Source organism: Danio aesculapii, chromosome 9 (genome assembly GCF_903798145.1).
Source record: "Danio aesculapii chromosome 9, fDanAes4.1, whole genome shotgun sequence".
Lineage (NCBI taxonomy): Eukaryota > Metazoa > Chordata > Actinopteri > Cypriniformes > Danionidae > Danio > Danio aesculapii.
In genome coordinates this window covers 14379330-14402932 of record NC_079443.1, presented here as the reverse complement: position 1 = coordinate 14402932, position 23603 = coordinate 14379330, and the positions used below count along the sequence as shown (strand labels likewise).

Sequence of the window (23603 nt, the reverse complement as noted above, 5' to 3'; positions counted from 1 at the left end):
TTTTTGGGAGAAGTGCATTGCTAAAGCATATAGAATAAATTAATTTATTAACAACATAAGATTATTCAGAATAGAGCATTTTTGTAATATAGGCCCATTGCTTAAATACAATATTCACGCATAACCAGAGCTTACAAAACAGGAGAAATATTACAATATACTCATAAATTCATAGCCTGTAGTATTGCCATGGCATAATAACCATACATATTTGATGTATGTAAGATTTACCATGAAAAACCGTGCTGGTAGTGTTTTATATAATCCTGCATTAAATTTAAATTCTTCAGTGAGAATAAACAAACAAACGATAAAGCGTTTAAACCGCTTCTGAAGGCGTTATACTCGGCTGCTTCATTACAGTCGCGTTTCAAATTCTAACGAGTCCCCTAACAAGACAACACTGTATGCGCGTTCACAAATCGTTTGCGCGGCCAAATGGTATCTATGTAGGCCAAGTGCTTGCGCTTTGAAACGCAGCCGGTGTGTGCTGTGGATGGGAATGTATCCCAGCATGCTTGACAGTCAGCGACATGAACAGGGAAGGATGATGAAGCTAAGATGGCAGCGCTACTAGGGGTGCTGTCTTTACGGGGTCAAGAAAAACAACAGGAACAAACGCAGGGCACGGACGGCAGCTCGCGCATTTGACTTATTACACTTCGGCCAGTTGAACGTGGTTGGATCGCCTGCAAACGGGGAAATAACGGTTGATTCGGTCGATCCAGCGCAGGAAGGGACGCGTATTTCGCAGTCGCAGCACAGCGGCTAACCGTAAACGTCGTTTTAATCGGAGATACTCGGATGTAATTCGCCGGACGTTTTGCGGGTTTGCGGGGAGGATTTATGGAGTGCGACTGGGACTTTTAGCTCTGTTGATTGACAGTGTAATCTAATATATGCGTTGTTCCCTAAACGATGATGTGTGCTGCTGCGGCAGCGGGTGCCGGTGGAAGCGGGATTCTGTCCTCCTCATCCCACTCCATGGGGCTGGGTGTCAGGGTCATGCCCGGAGCTGGAAACGATTTCGCACCGATCGGATCAGGGATGGGCTCCTGTGCAGTTGTGGGGGCCCGCTCGGATTGTCGGAGCCGCTACCAGCTTCTTCTCTCAGGGCGAGCACTGGCGGAGCGGTACCGGAGGATTTACACCACCGCGATCAACGACAAAGAGCAGGGGCTCAACCTCGGCAGGTGGGTCTGATTTACCGGCTCGGTTCTGGACGAGAAACAGGGTGCGATGGCGTGCAGCTGGATGTGTTTGTAAACAAAACCCATTGGGTTATACATGAGCAGCTCGTTTGAGCCCAAACAGCAGTAGCCGTTAGCATGCTGCTAACTTCCTTAGCGAGATCGCATTAGCTAGCGCAGCTTAAACATTCGTTTCATTTTATCCAGGTCAACGGAAAAGCTCAGTTTGTGTCGCTTTTCATTTGTGCACCCTTTAAAAACACCATCGCCGCGCTGTCATAGACAGCAATGTCGTTTTAAAGCTGTTTGCAAAACCAGATCGATACCTATAGTTGTTAACCAGCTGCTTTGACTCAAAGCGAAGTTGTGCTAATAGGACGTGGCTAAATTAAATTGTGATTATAGCTTCACTGGCTTTAATGTGTTATAAAAAAGGAAGGCTTAATCCTTATATATCAATTATATTAACTTTAATACTCGCTTAAATATTGCCATGCTACTGGCAAATTGTAATGTCAGCCCCCTTTAATAAATTGCTGTTTTAGCAGATTGATATTAATCACCAGCTCACGTTACATGTTTTTTTTTATTTTTTATTTTAATGTTACTAATTCAACGATATCACATATGTATGTAGTACGGCATATTCAGAGCTGTCTCATTAATGCGAAGGGCTGGGTTCTGTTTTGCCTGACGTCACCCTGCTGTAGAGAGAAACACACACTTGACGTGATTTACCTCAGGTCAATTTGTTGTTAGTGATCTCACTGTACAAATCATCAAAGTTTATTTTCATGTTCTTTGACAGAGTCTTTAATAGTCGTTTTCAGTTACATTTGCAGAAAGAATAAATTGTTTTTAAAAAGTCTATTTTGCGTTTTATTCAGCTAAATTTAGGAATTGGAGAATTTCTTTCTTAAATAACTGCATGTTATCAGATTCAATAAATAGAGCTAACTCATTAGTAAGATTTAGAGTTGTAAAGTTGTTTTAATGTCAATCAAATCACCAAAACAATTAAAGTTTTTTGTTTCAAAACAAAAAGGATTTCATGACCGAAGTTTAGTTAAAATATTCTGATATTTGAATTTTTTTTCTCGTATTATATGTTGCAAAAACATTCTAATTACTGTATCCTTACTTGCTTTATGCATGGTAATTATCAGGATTTATGTATTTGACCAAAACATTCCTGCTCAGTTATATTCAGCTCCTTATGAAATTAAGCTGTAGATTTGGATTTCTTAAATACAGTTCTAAAACATGTAATACAAAAATTCAACATGTATTGAAGGCTTTTATAGTGAACACCGATGCCATCCACTTATGATATCACCAGTGTTGATAGCATGCAAAGTGCTCTGAACCATTGAACGCCCCTCCCAACCTTCAGGCCCTTCATCACAAGCAGCCTCTGTGCTTTCACTTTTCGCTGCATATAATCAGCTACTGTTGTTTTTGTTTACTGCTCTACACAAGCACTAGCACTTCAACACGGTTCCCACAAAAGGTTCTAATATAATAGCAGCTTCGCACAGCTCTCCTGCTGAAAATTAAACTAGGATCGCCTGCTGTTTCATAAGCGTTTTCCTTGTATTGGGTTTGCACTGTAGGGTTTGGGTTATTTACAAATGCTCATGTTTCACAAACAGTGTCATTTTACAGTGTTTAGGCATATTTAAATAGATGTAGGAAGACCAACATTTGCTTTATTAACATTTAACATTTGCTGTTGAGCACTTTACTGTTAAAATACATGCTTATTAAAAATGCATGTTGAAACCACAACTTAGAATGATGAATACATGTTCTGTTACCTATTAAGATATGTGATGTATGACATTCTAAGTTTATTACTGTGAAATAACAGAGTAGGGCTGCACAATATTTAGTTTCAGCTAGGGCTGCTCGATTATGAGAAAAATCATAATCACGATTATTTTGGTCATAATTGTAATCACGATTATTCAAAACGATTACAGTTAAAGTCAAAATTATTCGCCCTCCTGTGAATTTTTTTTATTTTTTATAAATATTTCCCAAATGATGTTTAACAAAGCAGGGAATTTCCACAGTATTTCCTATAATATTTTTCTTGAGAGTCTGATTTGTTTTGTTTTGGCCAGAATAAAAGCAGGTTTAAATATTTTGAAACCTATTTTATGGTCAATATTATTTGCCCCCTTAAGCTATATATATTTTGATTGTCTGCCAAAGAAACTACTGTTATACAATGACTTGCCTAATTACCATAATTAAGCCTTTGAATTACACTGTAATCTGAATGCTTGTATTTTGAAAAGTATCTAGTAAAATATTTTATTTTTGATATGCTGTCATCACACCAAAGATAAAAGAAATCAGTTATTAGAATTGAGTTATTAAATCTAGTATGTTTAGAAATGTGCTTAAAAAAACTTCTTTCCATTAAACCAAAATTGGGGGGTAAAGGGTCGCTAATAATTCAGGAGGGCTAATTATCTTCAACTGTATATATAGTTATTTTCCTCCCTGTAAATAAGGAAAGGGAAATAAATACAATAGAATAAAAATATAAAACAAACTGTGTTTTAAGCATCTTTACTGTAAGAAAAAAACTTTAATTATAGCTACAAAAAACCTTCAGTCAAGAGCAGTGAGTGATTTTCTCCTTTTGTTGTTTGTTAATGATAAAACTAGTTGTCAGCAGGAATATTGCGCGCTGTCACTTTAAGAGCAGTACTGTTCTGATTTATGGTTTCACTTTCACTTTTCTTTTCATTCTCAACTCATTTGTTTATTACATAAATGAGGGTTAATATGAATAATCACAAAACACCGCGTTTTGACACCTATTTGACCATTAAAGCGCTCGCATTAAGATGACTTTAGATGTGTGTGCTCTGCTCATCTCTGAGTCTGAGCGAGCATACACACACAACAGCATGCGGTTTTAAAAACATGAATGATTTGATTGTACATCAATGAATGATGTGCATCCCGTGCTGCAAACGTTACATTACAGTACATGCTTTGTCATTTCATGTCAAACTGAGCTCTGCAGAGCAACAAATGTGTACAACTGGAAAGGGGCGGTATATAATGCAATAATCGTTTATCTCGATTAATGTTTTTCATAATCGTTAGAAGCCAAAACTGAATTTTCGATTGATTGCACAGCCCTAGTTTCATCATCGATATCGCATTGTGCGCATCCGCAATTGTCACATTGCAAGATATGAATTATAGAATTATAGCTGACCTGGAGCCATGTGATTTCTAGAGTCACTGCTAAGTTTAACCATAATAGAGTGACATTTTAAGGCCTGTGGCTCAGCATTTCAAGACAGTTTAAAATATTTGTGGACAAATTTAAGATGTTTGAAGGTGTAACAAAGATTAATTGTATTTAATTTTTTATACAGAATTTATGCAAAAACGTACATTTTTGACTTCTAGTCTAAATATCCACATTTCAACACAAAAACAAGATTATTTTACTCCATTGGCAGATAATTTTGCTTGTTTTAATGAAAAACTATATTAATTTAGACATTTCTTAAGGTAAAAACTAAATATTTTAACTTGATCTAGAACGAGACAAAGCAAAGTAAGAAAAGTATATCTTATGTTGTGATTATGCAAAATATGCAAAAAGACTTTTAAATACAGCGATTTTAATATTGTGAAACTGTATTCATATCGCAATATTTATCTGAGAAAAATAAAATATAAATATCAGATTTTTCCAATATCGTGAAGCCCAAATACAGAGTATATCATTCTCAGCTTAAACAGCAACTGTCAAATACATTTGTTAATATAAATAAAGTTGAAGTAAAATGATACGTTTTAAATTATTAAATGTTTCAATTACATTTGAATCTGAAAATGTTGTTTGTTGTCCAGATGAAATAATTGGAGTAGAAATTGAATAAAATAAGAAAGCATTTATAATTATATGAAAACCATAACACATGATTTATAGATTATAGATTTATGGAGTCACTGCTAAACTGTTTAAACATAATAGTGACATGTTAAGGCCTATGGCTTAGCATTTCAAGACAGTTTAAAATATTTGTGGACAAAAATTTATGATGTTTGGAGGTATAAAAAAGATTAATTGTATTTAACTATTTAGAATTTATGCATAAAACGTACATTTTTGACTTTTCTAGACTAAATATCCACATTTCAACGCAAAAACAAGGTTATTTTACTCCATTGGCAGATATTTTTGCTTGTTTTAAGGAAAAACTCAATTTTGACATTTTTTCTGGAGGTAAAAACAAATTTTTACTTGATCTAGAACGAGACAAAGCAAAGTAAGAAAAGTATATCTTACATTGTGATAATGCAATTTCTGTACTTTAATACTGTTAGACTCCCTAGAAAGCTATCAAATCTTGTGAAACTGTATTCATATCACAACATTTATCGCAGAAAAAAAATATTGCAATATCAGATTTTTCCAATATCCTGAAGCCCAAATACAGCGTAAATCATTCTCAGATTTGTTGATATAAATAAAGCTCAAGTAAAATAATGCATTTTAAAATATTAAGTGTTGCAATTAAAGATGTTCGTTATCCAGATGAATTAATTTAAGTAGAATGAAAATAGGCAGAAATGTGTATTAATAGGAAAGGTGAATGAAAAGAACTAAATAGATAAACATTAAATGAATGCTAATGTAACAATGCATAGTAGCGGTGTGGTAGCAGGTAATTAATGAAAAATCTGCATGAAAATTAGTCAAACCTAAAATTAAACTAAAGATAAAATGAAACTGAATAAAAAATGAAAAATGTGTGTATACAAACATAAAGCTAAACTTTGTACTCTATATATGTGATGAAATATTTTCCTTTTATTGTCAGCAAAGAATTTCAGTTACAATGCTAACATTCAGTGTATCGCTCGGCCCTAAAAACACTAATAAAGCAGTCCATTCTCTCAGTGTCTTATTTATTTTGGACACTAAATTGCCAACTTTTATTTGTTAACTGGCAGTTTCAGGGTAAAGGATATCTACACACTCTCAGGATATCAAACTTTACAGTCTTCCAGATTAAAAAATAAGTTTTGTTTATGAGGTAAAGTACTGACACATTGGACACTTTTTAAACCAATACTGCAGTACAGGTTTTCTTCTTGTTTTTATTGCGACTCAATCTCTGAACAGCATGTCAAAACAAGCAGACAGTTCTTGGCCACCAAAAGCTGCAGTTTAAACCAGACTTAATAACCATTTGAATGATTTTATCTACATTGAGCTTTGTGTTAATTTGTGTATATTGATAACTGACACGGTTCTTTTTTTTTCAGGGGGAAGAAAGCTTTGAGCAAGAAGAAACTAAAAAGGAGGCAAAAAGTCAAATCAAAAGTAAAAACAAGAACAAAGGTAAGACTCTCAATACTGTTCATTGCTACACTTTTGTTCTCCCAATAAAACTGTGAAGTTATATGGATTAAAAGCTATGTTTGGTAGCATAATTTCCATATTTACATTATAATTTTGAAGAAATCTGCTGGAATTTGTGTGTATTTCTTTATTAGACTTTCACTTTCCTTTCATTTTCCATAATTTCGAAAGCATAAACATATTTATCATCAACATGCTATCTATAACTTCAAGGAACAATGATTATGTTACCAGTTTCTGTTTAAATCTTTCAGTTTGGCCATTATATATGGGCTGTGTCCGAAATTGCCTACTACTCAGTAGGTACTACGTTTGAATTTAAATGTACTACTCAGCCGTTAGTAAAGTGTGTTCTATGGAACTTGGACGTACTACATCCTCCATTTTGTCAGGTTCACGTGACCTACAGTTGCGTCGCTTTACTTCCATTCATGAATTATCTCGCTGTGCATCATGGTATAGCACAGCCTCCATCTAATGCACACTTCAGAATCTCGCCGGAAGTAGTAGGTCATCCAGGGTACTTCTCACATGCTGTTTTTCAAACTCTGTACATATGTACATACTCTGCTTGCTTACTGTTTTTAGTGAACTATATAGCATGGAAATATGTGATTTCAGATGCAGCCATCGGTTTAAACTTCTGAAAGCAATGATTTTGGTACAAAAATGTTTTTTATTTTTATTTTTGAGGTGACATACTTTGATACTTTATTTTTGAGGTGACATAGTTACTGTGTGAGTATTCATTTAACTACTGATTAATGTAAAATTATTACATTCAATCATTCATTCATTTTCCTTCGGCTTATTCCTTTATTTATCAGGGGTCGTGCAGCGGAATGAACCGCCAACTGTTCCAGTATATGTTTTACATAGCGTATGCCCTTCCAGCCACAACCCATAAATTCCTTACATGTACTTGCTATATGGCTGGGGCTAGAATGTCGGTTATGTTTAGGGTTAGATATAGAGCTTGGCGATTAAAATCTAAATCGATATTTATTGACTGTACACCATTTTCAATATCGATAAAAAAAAAAAAAAAGATTCGGTATGAAGGCTATGGACCTTATTCCTCGATGCAGAAGTGCGCTCGCTTTTGCGTTTTGTTTTAGAACTTCCGATTCAGCTGCCTATGGGAGAAATGTCTAGGAATAATCAATGGCAGAAAACGGTCAAACTACTTTCTCTACACGCAAGTGTTTTCATGACTATACAGACAAAGTAAAATAATATAATAAGAAAATATCAGTTGCAACATCAAGCAGCAAAACGAGCTGTTTTTAATAAGGTGAATGGTTTTGTTAAAATTTGGCTGCTGAGCGCGCGCCTTGGAAGCAGTGCCAAAAAGCTTGGGGTGTAAGTTTGTCATTTCCAATGGAGGCGTGCAACTTGCACGATGCGTATATGGGAGCGATGCACACATGTTGTGCAAACGGTGAACATGAAACTGCACGCATTTATCCAGTCGGCCCCTAGTTAAAAAAACATCTGAACTTTTCAGAATGCCCCGAGCGCACCACAATTCATGTAAGAAGAACTAACCAATCTGCTTCACACTTTGTGTGGAACAGGGGTGCCCCAAACTTTTTCATATGAAGGCCAAAAACCAAATATCACTGAGTGCCATGGGCTAAAGGAAAATATACCAAACTGTATTACATTAAGTTGCCCATGAGTCATTTCCTAATTTATCTCATTATATTTAAAAGTAAATAGAAAAACACTACTTTAAATTGTATTAACTAATGTAGTATAACTTTTTAAATGAGAACTTGCTGCAATAAAATTAAAGAATCACATTTATAACATAGTGGAGTTCAATTCTGAATACACTAGTCAAGCAGTATCTGCCTTTGACTTGATTTGCTCACCAAAGTTTCCACAGCTTTTAAATAAAACAGATAAAGGGTTACATTAAATTTGAATTGACAATCTCGCAACATTTGCATCATTCTCCCTCACTTATCTGGTGGATGGTGGGCCAAATCAAAGGTTACCATGGGCCAACTTTGGTCCTCTGTGCAGGCCCTAGGTTGGGCATCATTTCAGGGCTCGAAATTAACTTTTTTTCTTGGTAGCACCGGTGCTCCTAACTCCAAAAAATTAGGCGCACCAGCCAACATGTAGTTGCACCTACCAAAAATTATGAAGCACTGTTACTACACGTTTTATATTAACAGATTCTATTATATATTAACACTCTAATCACTAAACAAATAAACAAAAATCTGCATACGCTCACCGACCCTGCACACACTGCTTGACGTGAATGAGATGTACTGAGTTAACAATAATAACTGTGCTGTTCTCACTGGTGGTTGTCTGATATTGCACAGATGAAATTGACATATAACTTATTATTTGCACATGTCATCTTAATGGCATTATGAGCTGCAATATTAGTTTAATCTCAATAAATGCATGCTCTTTAGGGATAGTGAACGCGGTGTCAGTCACACAACCAATAAGAAGAGCTTGAAGTCGGGGCAGGCATTTCGGGCTTTGTTTACTGCAGCAAGTTGACGTGACAACTGTTTTAAAGCATCCCTGAGCGCTGCATTTGGTGTTTTTAGGTGCAAAGATCCATAATGTGTGAATGCCTCCTAATTCCGCACATGTGGTGAACATTTTGCTGTGAAAACTGGTCGCAATGACATCTATTTTATGCACTCGCACAAATGCTCCCAAATATATTTGAGGTCGCATAGATAAAGTTTTGGGCACATATGCAACCAAAACGGTCGCAATTTCGAGCCCTGTCACTCAGCCCTTTATTTTAGTAATAACGGCAGACTAATTGCCTCTGACAAACACAGCAAACTCCAACACTGCAGTGTTTTTACTTTTCTCCATAAATTTGCATCAGAGCTTCAGCAAGATTTGTCCATTTGTCATCCTCTGAGAAAATGGTTGATGGTCATCTAGTTACAAGAGACGCCAGGGGAGCACGAGTGCAAAGTCCATTGTAATGGTCAAGGAACCCCCACGCACGTCACTTCAGGTCAGAATAATGACACATCCGAAAATGAGTGCCGTATAGCAGATTGTAAATAAAAAGATGCAGGATGTCGCCAGAGTGGCTTTTTGGTTTCTTTTCTTGTGCATCCCAGCCACTAGCTCCCCATCTGAAAGATTTTTTAGCATAGTGGGTAATGTAGTCATCCAACTTCACAATTTCTGATGTTGCAATATGCATTTGAACAATGATGGTTGGTTCCTTTACTTGAAAGCTCAGATTTGATTATCATAATTTGTTTTGTTCACAGAGTTTGAGGTTTACTGTATCATCAATATTGACACCTTAAAGTTTGTTTTGATTTTTCAGTCAGTGTTTATACTTTACCATTGCACACACTTTGTAACATTTTATTTATCAAATTGAAGAGATAAATGTTTATTTATATTAAACAAAAATAAATGTTTATGTTTATTTATTATGAAGAGATCAGGTATTTTGTTTAAATGGTTTTGTTTTTGACTATTAAAACTATTTGGCTTAGTAATGTAGGTAAATTAAAATAAGTGGTTAAACAATAAAAAAATCCTAATATTCCTAAATGTATTGTTAAAAAATATTCAATAATGATCAATATGGAATATGATACATGATATTGTGATAATTATTTTACAATATCACTCAGCCCTAGTTAGTTATATGTAATTAATCATAATTCATTGTAATTACTACAGTAAGCACATGGAAAATGGATAAGTACATCACCTTGAAGTTTCTGTTAAAGCCTCTTCCATGAAGATCTATTCACACTAGCTGATATGTATTATCTTATTGGTTGTAAACTGCTTTTAGTCGTCAGTTGAGAAGATACCAGTAAACACTCGCACACATGGTGGAGAATGCGGGAGTGGTAAGGTCACGATTGGCTGTTGCTTGGCGACCCATGTGTTGCAGGTTACCATGGCAACAGCTTCCTCCATCTCCTGCACTGAGCACCTATGGTGTGCCTTGCAGCAGGGTTCATCTCTCTACGTCTGCAGCATTTACCAGTGCTCAGAAAACAGGCACAGACCCAAAATGTCTCCTATTGGATGTAGTGTATTGTCTTCGCATTCCCCAAAGCATATGTGGGGGTTAATGCCTGATTGTGTTTGGATATCCTTTCCCAGGCACTCTCTTTTCCCCAGTGAATGTGAGTGCTTCACAGGCAGGGTAAGAGAGAATAATGTGATTGTAGATAGTGGAGAGGGGAATATGCAGAAATAATCTTCCAGCCTAAAACTCTGCTGGCTAAGGAGAAAAAAGCTCACTTCTATTTCTCCTTCTCTGCCTCAGTCTCCTTATAAGAGCTTGGTGCCTTTGTTTGCACACAAACAGATGGGTGGAGTTTCTCCTGCAGGGAGGGCTTGTCTGTCAATGTTGATGTGCTTCAGTTTGCTTTGTTTGATGGATCTGAATGTCTCGTCTTGGCTTTACCGCCCATCTGCTTTGATTTCTTTTCTGATATAATACTAGACAGCTTCGTGATACTGATGGTCACTGAGCAAAATCATTCCAATATGCGGAGTTCCCACGGGTCATGCGATTTCTGGAATATCATGGAGATCTTATGGGCTCATTTTACAAGTCACCTGTCATTTTTGAATCCGTTCAACTGATCTCTGGGTCTGGCAGAAGCACTTTTAGCTTAGCTTAGCATAAATCATTGAATCGGATTAGACCAGTAGCATCTTGAAGAGTTGAGCTATTTCTCCTAATTAAAGCTTGATTCTTTTGTAGTTATATCATGTACTAAGACCAGTGTATTGTTCAAGGAACTTTGCTGCCATACTATGGAGCACAGCACTTGAAAATAGCCCTCATCTAGGTAACTAGGTAACCATGCAGCAGCAAAGTGCCTTGATTATTATGCCGGAATGAGATTGTAGATCCTAGACATAGCAATCTAGGAAATAGCAACTTTTTTCTGTCGTTCTTATCTACATGATGTCACTACAGAAGAGTCAAGCATTTTTCGATAGGAAAATTATTGAAGTTTTTTTGAGTGAAATGCTAATGGCCTAATCCAATTCAATGATTTATGCTAAGCTAATCTAAGAAATCAATTGCATGGGTTCAAAACTGTTTAAGATGTTACAATTTTTATTTTGATTAATCAAAATTTAATTTTTCATAAATTTTTCTTCAGCTTAGTCCCTTATTTATCAAGGGTCGCCACAGCGGAATGAACCGGCAACTATCTGGCACATGTTTTACACAGTTTTAGTTGCACTTTATTTTAAGATGACAGTTAGTGTATGACTGTTCTTTTAACTACTAAATAATATAAATTCATTTAATTCATTTATTAATTTTCCTTCGGCTTATTCCTTTGTTTATCAGGGGCCGCCACAGCAGAATGAACCACCAACTATCCCGGCAAATGTTTTACACAGTACCATCCGCAACCCATAACTTCATTACATGTACTTACTATATGGCTGGGGCTACCAATAGCCTTGTGGGCAGTGTGCCTCTCAGTCCTTTCTCTCAGTGTTTTCCCTCTACATGCTGTCATATCCCAATAGCACAAACGCCAAATAAGTAAAAACACAGGACACAGTAACATGGTTAAAAATGAGGCGGGAAACGGCTGACACATTAAACATTTAATAAAGATATGAGCAGAAACAACTGCCACCGAAAAAGAGCCCAAAACTTTGTACTATCTCTTTCTTCTCTGTGATAACTTCTTCTAGAGCTCTTTTCTGGGGGAGTCTAGATGAGTGTGATACCCAGGTGACACTCATCAGTGCTCGTGCCAATGGTCTCACTCCTTTTCTTTTGGCCCTTTGGTTTTGACGTTAGGTGCGTCCTAAATCGCATACTTAAGCACTATTCTACGCCATTTTGTAGTATAAATAGTGTAAGTAGTGCATTCACATTGAAAACTCTAAAAATAATAAGTGCACTTTAATTACCCGGATAATGCACTCATTCAACCGGTAAAATGAAGTGTGGACTGATGTAGTGTGGACTCCACACACTCAACGACTGCTGCTTTGCTCACGTAGCGGAAGGGGTGGAGCTATCGAGCGCACATGTTGGATAACTTTATTTATTGTGGATTGTGAAAGCAAAATTCTCCTACGAGAGTGATTTTACCGCCTCCCGATGGTGAATGCGGTTATACTCATGGCAGGTATTATTTGGTTCTTTAGTCATTTATTTCACTAATTTGGCAACCGTCAAACGTCATCAGGGAAACCGTTTGGAATTTTAGCTTAGTAAAAAAGCATTAGTGTTGCATTTGGGGCGACACTACATACATATAATATGCTGTTGAGCTTGTAAGTGCATAGTGTGCCATTTGGGACGCAGCTCATGATCATATCTTAGGCTGTTCCATGTAGTATACTAACTTTTAAATGCTTAAAGACAAATGTTTTTTGAGTTTCAAGAGTGCACGACTTTGATTATACACTGTAAAGAATTATTGCGGCTTAACTTAACTTGCATTAATCAAACTGGCTAAATATATTTAGTTAAACTTTGTATCTAAAAAGCTGATTAACCTATAAAAATAGGTTAAAGCAACAAAAATATTTGTTGTCTTGACTTTTTCATATGTTTCTTTACAGTGTTGTTAATTATTGCGATTATTAATTGTAAATTTGTGTTTGTAAATATTTTTAAATTGTTCTAAATTATATTTTTTTGTTCAATTACAATTGTCAGTTGAGTTTGTGGGAAAACATTTTGTGTTTACATGTTTATTATTCTTGTTATGAAATTTACATGTTCATAAATTCTTAAAATTTCAAATTGATTTTAAAATGCACCTGCATTTTGTCATTTTTCAGTTGAATAAACAATTTTTTCATTATATGTTTTATCATTGAGGATTTCATTGAGGAAAAAATCTTCACTTGTCTCATCTCATCATGTGCAATATGTCTAGTACACGTCTAAATAATGCAGATCGTGTTAGTGTGAAATAAGGTTGTCAAAAGTAGCAACTTCAGTGCCAGTTGGTACTGATCAATTTAAAAACGCTCATTTTCCAAATGGTACCAAATTCTGTACATTTACCAACACTAATCTTAGGCATAGACACCTACGATTGTACGCAAACAAGGTAGTAGTATTGTACTACTAACTGTACCATACTTAGGGTTGGGTATTGTTTGGGGTTATTTTGAAACTGTTGCTAATTCGATAATTTTAAAATGGTACCGGTGTCTGAACCGATACATTTGAGCCACAAAATTATGGTGGAAAAACTTTTTATTTGACAATACGTTTTAATCATTTTATATGAGCAATATGATTACAGTTTAATTACAATATAAATACATTGATTCATAAATATTTGAATTGCATTCATATATTTCTTTTGATCATTTGTTTGTTAGCATGAATGCAAGATTTGCATTATGCAACTAACATTACATAAGCTTACCACTAACCTGTGGAAAGGCCGTCATCAACATCAGTGAAATCTTTCTAGGGTTGGGACTTGAGTCGTCACTGAATACGCTTAAATGGAAACCAAGACACCAATTTTAATATGGTTAAGAAAAACTCTGATGTACACAGTGTTTTTTTTGTTTGTTTTTTGATGACCTTAATCTGCCCAAAGTCATAATTTTGCAAAACAGAAATTGAATTAAGACATGTGGAGTATTCCTATTTTAGAATTAAAGTGGAGTTATTGATTAGTGCAGTGCAGTACGGGCATTTAAACAACTTAGTCAAATTATTACTCTCATGTAGGACTTTTTGCCACATTTGCTGACAGGATATTCCATACACACATGGCTGTTCGACACTATTCTCTGCACCTATCCAGTCAGTTAATTACATGAAACACTGGAGGAAACATTTGTAGTGTTGTGACTCAATGACGTTAACTGATCTGTGTGCTGTAACGTGTAAAACGGGATCATGAAAGTAACATTCATAAAGTAACTCGTATCATATTATTGTTTTATTCAGATTAAGGCAAATAATTAAATTATTGATGTCTATGTAAACGTAGTCACTGAAAGTGCCAGATGATGTCGCAAGCTGTCAAAGACTTTGCCTTTTATAAATTATTAAGCAACAAGAACAAACGCCTAAAATCTAACTATAAACCTAAAACCAACTATACTGTCCGCAACTTTTAAAGTTGTTTAGAATTAAATGTTTAGAGATGATGTGACACAACGTGTGCCATTCTGTGCCTTTGCACCCCTAGATGCTTCTTACGTCCTTGTTGCAGCACCAGTGGCATCAAAATACCTATGCTGATTTGGTGCATACCGGTTACATAGATAATATGGCACCGGGTTTCGGTACCTAACCCTAACCATACTGCTCAGTGGAAATGAGGCATACACTGATATTATTTACTTTTGACATTTCAGACTGCTGGGGTGGGATTTATGGGTAAATTGTACTTAGTATGACTCATGTACCTTTGAACAGCAACTGGCTTTTCATATTCTAAATACAACCTTCAAGCCCATCTGCGTTTTATTTAGCTGAGGTCTTGCACATTGCTTTGCCACTTGTTACAGCTATAAGAAACCCGTTGTCATCTACAGGCTGGATTCACTGACACTGCAGTGCGGGTTCTATTCACACATAGTGTGTTCACATTGTGTTACATGCTATGATTGATTGTTACCACTGAGCTATATATTATTGTCACCCACTTTGCTGACATTGTAGTAAATTTCAGGCAAATTTTATTCGCCACAATAGCATAAAGATCATATTTTGCTCACACAGCTGGTTCCTAAAGAACAAGTGTATAATACTGTTAAAAAGAAAGAAAGAAAATGAAGTGTATTTTCATAAATTCTAACACTGATGCTGCATTCACACCAGACACGGATGAAGCATCAAGTGCAAGTGGTTTACAATGCAAAGAGCTGAGTAGACATCCTGCGGCGAGAATGACATGATTTGCGCAATTAAAGTGGCTCGAGCTGGAAAAACTGAACTTACGTGGACATTCGCACCTCGTTAATCAATCAGGAGCTTGCTCTTGTAGGGGGGGTGATTATGACGTAGTGGCAATGTTGGTGTCCCGAGGGGAAATCCTGCTGCCGACACCAGACAACAGTTCACAGTGTTTCCTCTAGGATTTTTTCCAGCTGTGGCGGCAGACTCTGTTGGGCCTTTTACACAGATCTACCAACAACCTGTGGCGTTATTTCATTGACAAATGTCGTGAGCGCAGTATAACAAGTTGAGATCGCATTTATGTCATACGAGCATGCGAAACTGTGCTTGAGCGCTGATTTCCTCTGCTCGTGCACAAAACTTCTTGCGCGCCCTCAAATATACGCTGCTCAATTGCAGATTTTCTTGGGCGCTCTAAAATAAACATTGCTGAAGTGCGATTTAGTGCGTTTATATAACAATGATGTCTCCAACATTTATTAGATTTGCTAGGAATATTTGTGAATGTCTCCAACAGACTTACAGAACGGCATTAATGCGCCCTGAAGTAAACAGAAACGGTTATAAACTTGAGCAAGATAAAGTCATTGTATGCAGAGCCATAGACCTTTAACTATAAATAAAATATAATTATGGAAACTGTGTTCGTCATAACTGAAAGCTACGTCATGTTTGCTGGGCTCACGCATCTCGCACCTGTCAGTCAGTCAGTCAGTCAGACAGTCAGCACGTCACCTTAAAGGGTTAAACAAAGAACGCACAGCACTACTACAAATACAGAAAAGTTTGCGCTGATAAAATTCACGTACCTTTTAATATGTTTTGGTGTGATTCTAACCCGCTAATTCAAAAAACGGCTGAATGTTTTCAATGAGAAGCTGTAATGTAGCCGTGACGGGATGAATGTTGGTGTGGCGCCCAGCCATGGAAGAACAAATGTAGTGGAAACCATGGTTAATCAAATTGGTCTAGGTCTCAGTCGGAAGCACCACTAAAAGCTTCCACATAGCTACAGTCAATGAATGAAGCTACAATGAAGTGCAATGAAGCTACAGTCAGTGAGCAAACAGAAACCCTGCCCATGACACGAATCTGTATCTATTATGAAGTGAATTTGATGCGGGAATGAAGTGAATGTTCATGTGACTATTTATGCGCGAATATTATTGTCGTGTGCCTTGTCTGGTGTAAGCACAGCATGGCTGTTTCTTTAAAATAGTTAGTATCAATTACAAAAGCAATGGTTCACCTAAAAATAAATATTTACACTCAGTTTACTCGCATTTAAGTGGTTCCAAACGTTTATAAGTGTCATTTTTTATTTATTTATTCAAAACGATTATCAGTTGAAGTCAAAATTTTTAGCGCTCCTGAGAATTTTTTTAAAATAAATATTTTCCAAATTATGTTTAACAGAGCAAGGAATTTTCACAGTATTTCCTATAATATTTTTCTTCTGGATAAAGTCTTATTTGTTTTATTTTGGCTAGAATAAAAGCAGGTTTAAATATTTTGAAACCTATTTTAAGGTAAATGTTATTAGCTCCTTTGAGCAAAATATATATTTGATTGCCTGCAGAAGAAACTACTGTCATACAATGACGTGCCTAATTACCAAAATTAAGCCTTTGAATCACACTTTAATCTGACTAATTGTATTTTGAGAGCAACGAATGTATTCAATTGGAAAGGGGGTGGTAAATGATGGAATAATCATTCATCTCGAATAATGGTTTTTCATAATCGTTGGAAGCCAAAATTGAAATCGGATTTTCGATTAATTGCACAGCCCCAGCGCAAACCGTGCACCTCCATTGGAAATAACCAACTTGCAAACATAAAAACGAACGGTCGTTAGTTAATAGACTCAGCTATATGGCTCCAATGTGCGTGCGTATTAGCCTCGATGTACAAGCTTGTAACTTTAAACTTGCAAACAGTTGGCGTGACTTTGTTTATGTGAAGTAGATTTGTTCCGTGCAGAAACACGGTGTTGAGAATCCTTTACGATTAATTAACCGTGATGAATTAAAGCGCGGTTAATAGTGAAATGGGTTAATCATTGCATCCCTAATTGAGTTCAATAGTAGAAAACAATTCATGAGGATATCAATGGCTAACGGTTTCCAAAATTTCTCAATATCTTCTCTTGTGTTTAATATAAAAAGAAACTCAAACAGGTTTGACAGAATTGTAATTTTTGGTTGAATTCGTTTAGGTCACATGTCTGCCAAAGTATTTTTGCGCTGCAGAAACACCAGCTAAGTGTTTTGTTCTGCAATTGTCAATAGACAATTGTCAGTGTTTTTAAAACGTTGGATACATGGCAAGGCACTGAGCTAGCATTTAACGCTTATTGCTGAGAGCTCAACATTTTTTTAACGATTTAATGATTGGAGAAGCACTCGGAGATGAGCGTTATTTAAAATTAAAGTGTTATTTGCGATTGTTTTCCAGTGTAGTTTGGCTGTTAAAGATTTAAAAGCACCACAGAGCTGCAGCACAATATATTCTTTTTCTTTTCTGTCGGTGTTGTTGAACCAGTTTGTCAATACATTTTGCTTTTGTAAAGAAATAGAATGGTTTTGTCCCCTGAAAACAGCATGAGGATTTTCCCTATTATCACAGTAAACCACAACTGATGTGCTCATTTGAAACATCCCTTCCTTTCTCATATACTAGACTTTGTTGTTAGTGTTTTTGGCAGTTAGGTCTTTATTTTGTATTCTTTCATTCTACAGGAACATCTCTGCTCCTTACATTGCTCAATTATGGCTTTGTTAAAGGTTGTTCTTCCAAGTGCTTGTTATGTCCCTTGGTTCCTTTTCTTAATACGTGGTTGACTGAATCGTTATCGAATGAACTGAAATGTCAGTGACTGTTCTGCTTTTAATGATTCCAGAAGACTTTTTTTATGAAATGAACTCTCTTAAGGACATTTTAAGGAAAGTGACACCAGAATTTTTTTAGAACTCTTATCATGTATTAACACAATCTTATTTAACTTATGTATTCATTTGTTTGTTGTTCTTAATTGTTTATTTATTATTGAAATGTTCTTGCTATGAAAATAGCCTTGGTTGCTGACATGGCAATAAATTAAAAATACATTACATTACAGAAATGTCAGTGGAGTCTGAGGAAAAAGCAGAAGAAATCCCTTTTTTGTGAGCACAGTACGTTTCTTGGTAGATTTTAGGGCTGCATTCCTGAAAAAAGTATAAAATAAATGATAATACACAATCATAATGTGATATTCTCGAATATCAGTGTGTGAGCATAACTGCAAACATTTTATTTTTAATAATAATAGAGCTTTAACTAATAAATAAAGAAAATATTATAGTTTTTATATATTAAAGTTTTACCAGCACAATTCTTCTCAACATTTCTTAATTTTTAATCAAATAAATTGTTTTGAACAAAAAAAACTTGCCATCAGTCATTTTTAGAGTAACAATAATGGTAAATGATCTAGGATCTTACAGATATGCTCACTAAATATGAAACCTTACTACAAACTTAACAGATCACTCAGATCATTAAGATCAAGTAAATTAAAAAGTCCAAGAGTTCAGTCAAAGCAGGGTGAATCTGCCTTCAGCTACTATGCTCCCCGCTGCTGGAATCAGCTTTCAAAAATGATCAGATGTGCTCCAACATTAAGCACATTCAAATAAAGACTTAAAACACATCTGTTTAGCTGTGCCTTTTACAGACTGAGCATTTGAGTCCAGCTCCATGTCGAGATAAAAGATACTCTGCACAGGGGAGAGTTTGCTCTTCTCTCCATTGACTTAAAACCCTAACAGGTCAAGGTGCCAGAGCACCCTGTCCCTGTGCATAATCAATTGATCCCGAGACTGAGTTGAGATAAGTCAGTCATCAAGATAATTGAGAATGTGGCTGGCCCTCGAATGCAAATCAAAGGAACGGTCTGTGACAAGGGAATATAGAGACATGAAAGTATGTGTCTTTCAGGTCTATGTCTGCAAACCAATCTTGTGGACAGATGCATCAGAGGATGCGTTTCTGCATGAGCATTCTGAACGGCATCTTGTTCAGATAGCTGTTCAAAATGCACAGATCTAGGATTGGTCGTTGCCCACTACTCTTTTTGGGTAGTTGAAGTAAGGACTGTGAAGTCCTAGAACTTGGAAGGCTTTCTGGCAATTTGCATAGCTGAGTCTGAGTCCTCTGTTTGGTAGCACTGTTTGGTGGAAATAGTGTGGAGAGTGTAAGCTCTGGCCTTAAGTTACGCAGATAGCTTACATGTTTGGATGAGGCTTTTGGCTTATCCCTTCAGGCAGTTGTACCTTCCAGGCAAATATTGACTGCAATGGCACGCTCTACCTGGGGGATAGCTTCATAAACCCTGGCTGGCCCACCATCCAGGGTGGTGAGGGCAGAAGAACTCAAAGATCAGGCAGCGAAAGTTGCCCTCCACATCTGTGTGAGCTCTCTGTGCACGTCCAAAAAGAAGGCAACGGGTCCCTGGAGGGTTTGCCTCCTCTCTTTATGGCCTCACATACCACCCTTCTAGTTTGTCTGACAGCTGAGTACACTGTAAAAATTATAGGTTCCTGGAGGCACTTTTTGGGGTTTTTCACATTGCCACACCGGCGGAACCCTCTAAAGAACCTCTAGGCACCATTTCAAAAGGGGCAGTTCTTTGAGGAACTTCAAGGGTTCCTGGAGGAACCCTCTTATTAACACTGTAAAAATGAAAGGTTCCTGGAGGCACTTTTTGGGGTTCTTCACATTGCCACGCCGGTGGAACCCTCAAAAGAACCTCTAGGCACCATTTCAAAAGGAGGAGGTTTCCTGGAGGAACCGTCTTATTAAGAATGACCAGGAAACCACCTTGAGTGCTTTGAAACCATTTTATTTTTTCATGCTTGTTTTTCCCATCCCTCTTAATTTATGGTTTGTGCAAACATGTTTAATCACAAATTCAATAGACATCTATCTGTGTCTGTCTGTCTGTCTGTCTGTCTGTCTGTCTGTCTGTCTATCTATCTGTCTATCTATCTGTCTATACGTTTATAGATTTAAAAAAATACAAAATTGCATTTTTCATAATCACTTTTATTAATCAATATACATTACAATTACATTCACATAATATGATTAATAATGTAATATACATTTTAATGCAAACAATCAAATTTAAATAATGTCTAGCAATAACCGCCAGCAACATCTTTAGCTGTCCACTGCTTCACATTGGAGGTGTCCCTATAAAAGTAAGTTAAAAAGTAGTTAAGTTATGAAAACAAAGGAAATTCACAATATTACCAGAGCCATTTTTTAACTTATCAAGACATATTCACAAAAGATATGCAGAACATTTCTGAATAACAAAAGGAAAAATGAATAAAGTTAGAAATTGTCTCAAATTATATAAAATGACTTTTTTTCACTGCTTGCAGAGTGCCCATATACATCAATAAAGGCAAAATCCAAATAATGTAAACCTCTCAAATATCTGAGCACAAGCAGAAATAAGACAACACAAAAGCTGTCTGAAACCACTCCCAAAGTGCACCCTACATATTTTCCCACTTATTCACACATATAATGCACTATAATTTTGAGTGTACTGCATATGCAATATTGTTATTTTATTCAGGTTGTATTTATTAGCTTTTTTTTTTTTTAATTAACCATTAGTTGATTATTATTAACACATTAAAGAAAAGAAAATTATATGAGTTAAAAATTTAAATCAATTATGCATGAAGGTCAAATATTGTTTTTGGACTAAATTTAAGTGGCCTTTGAAATACAGAAATTAATATTACAGGGCTCAACAATACGGACTGCCCAATGGCCCGGGGCCAGCGTGAGAGATGTTTGGGACAGTAGAGAGAATCGTTACTGGCTCGATCAGGCCAGTGCTGCCTTGTCACAAAATTTTAATTTTCCTGCTACTATTTGTCAATTGCGTGCAAATACAATCTTGGAATCGAGAAACAATTTGTGCTTTTAAGTATTTGAATGCTACCTTTTCTGTGAAGTTGTAAACACTATAATGCTTTTTGGTTCCTTTTATCTGATTGGATGTTGTAAGCATGTTATTTTTTTCCACAACCTGGTAAAAACCAGTACAGTGAAGAGACGACAACATGACAGCAACATCAAGTTATGAGGCTAAAAGGAAACGTCTGTTTCTAATGTTGTGGAAACACATATTTACATGGGTACAACATGACGAAAAAAATAAAGTGATGTTTTGCATAGTTTTTTTTTTTAAGTCTGCCACCTTTTGTTTTGCAATAACATACCTGCATGTTTTCCATACTGCTATATTTTACTGCTAAATATTTTAACATTTTAAAAATATATAAATTCTAGATTCACAGACATTATTTTTGACACATTATTTCAAATATGTGGCTATTTTCCATTTATTTATTTATTTATTTTGATGGGGCCAGTGAAAATTTTGGCAGGACAAGTAAAAATCTGAACCGCTGGTCCAGCTGGGCCAGTAGAAAATGTCCTTAGCGTTGAACCCTGTATTAGATGCATTTACATGCAGATGATTAAAAAAGTACAGTGTAAAAACATGTACAGTACTTAATAAGTGCATTGTACCATATTATTAATTTAACTTTAAGTACTGTGGTTAAGGTGCCTTAATATAAAGTTGGCCTTGTTTTTTAAAATATATAAATGAAAGTAAAGCAGTCTGTCAAGTTTACATTATTTTGCGAATTGTTTTCTACATTAATGAAAATATATATTACAAACTCGATTAATGTAACCATTTAGAAGAAAATGGGATGTTTTACTGTAGTTTTTAGAGCTAGGGTGCAGCTATTTTGGAATGTCGCTCTGTCTGACGTCACGGGGTTGGTTCCGTTCCCTCAACTGAGCTGATATCGTGGAAGTAATGGACTAAACATGAAGACTGAAAAGCCTTATTTAACACAATGCGTGAAGTTGTGGACATGCATGGCAGAGCTGGTACAAATACAAGGAACAGACTTGTGTCTAAAATATATATATATTTTTTTAGATGTTTACTATTTTTCTTTTTTAAATACTGTTCATTTGATTTGCTTTGGTCCACTCTCTCACACTGGTGCAACGCTGCCTGGCACAGTGATTTACATTCAGACTAATGCAACGATTAAAATAATCTTTCAACATTGAATATGAAGGACGAAAAAACCTGTGAAGTGAAAAACGGCACCGATCTTAGTTTAGTTTGAACATGAAGAGAAGTGAGGGGCTGGATAGTGAAAAGTGAAAGTACCCGCCTCCATTACGTCAGGTACCAGATCTTGTTAAAGACATTAAGGGCAGTCAGGCATCGTAATACAGAGAGTGGACCAAAGCACATCAATTGATCGGTAATGAAAGAAAAATTTAAAAATGTATAAATGTATTTTTATGTTTCGGACATACAGTTGAAGTCAGAATTATTAGCCCCACTGAATTATTAGCACCCTTGTTTATTTTTTCCCCTAATTTCCACATTTTTTAACACATTTCTAAACATAATAGTTTTAATAACTCATTTCTAATAATTGATTTATTTTATCTTCGCCATGATGAGAGTAAATAATATTTTACTAGATATTTTTCATAACACTAGTATTCAGCTTAAAGTGACATTTAAAGGCTTAACTAGGTAAATTAGGTTAACTAGACAGGTTAGGGTAATTAGGCAAGTTATTGTATAACGATGGTTTGTTCAGTAAACTATTGAAAAAAATATAACTTAAAGGGGCTAATAATTTTGACCTTAAAATGGCTTTAAAAAACTAAAAACAGCTTTTATTCTAGCTGAAATAAAACAAATAAGACTTTCTCCTGAAGAAAAAATATAATCAGACATACTGTGAAAATTTCCTTCCTCTGCTAAACATAATTTGGGAAATATGTAGAAAAAGATAAAAAAATTCAAAGTGGGGCTAATAATTCTGACTTTAACTGTAAATGTAATGCTTGTATTTGCAGCACCTCTGTGATGCACATCCAAAACTTCACGCATTGTGTTAAATTAGGCTTTCCTGTCTCCATGTTCAGTCCATTACTTCCACTGTATCTGTTCAGCTGAGGGAACGGAACCAACCTCGTGATGTCAGACAGTGATATT

At 35.9% G+C, this 23603-nt stretch overlaps 1 protein-coding gene across 17 annotated transcripts in view; it reads left to right on the top strand.

Annotated features, from left to right (window-relative positions):
- Positions 1-916: 916 nt before the first annotated feature.
- mycbp2 (MYC binding protein 2) overlaps positions 917-23603 on the top strand; it is a 239118-nt gene continuing 216431 nt past the window's right edge. For all 17 annotated transcript variants that reach the window (XM_056464968.1, XM_056464976.1, XM_056464962.1 and 14 more), the window contains exons 1-2: positions 917-1193; positions 6501-6576. In XM_056464968.1, coding sequence (XP_056320943.1) covers positions 919-1193; positions 6501-6576 — 351 coding nt within the window. In that variant the 5' untranslated portion in view covers positions 917-918. The remainder of the gene's footprint in view (positions 1194-6500; positions 6577-23603) is intronic.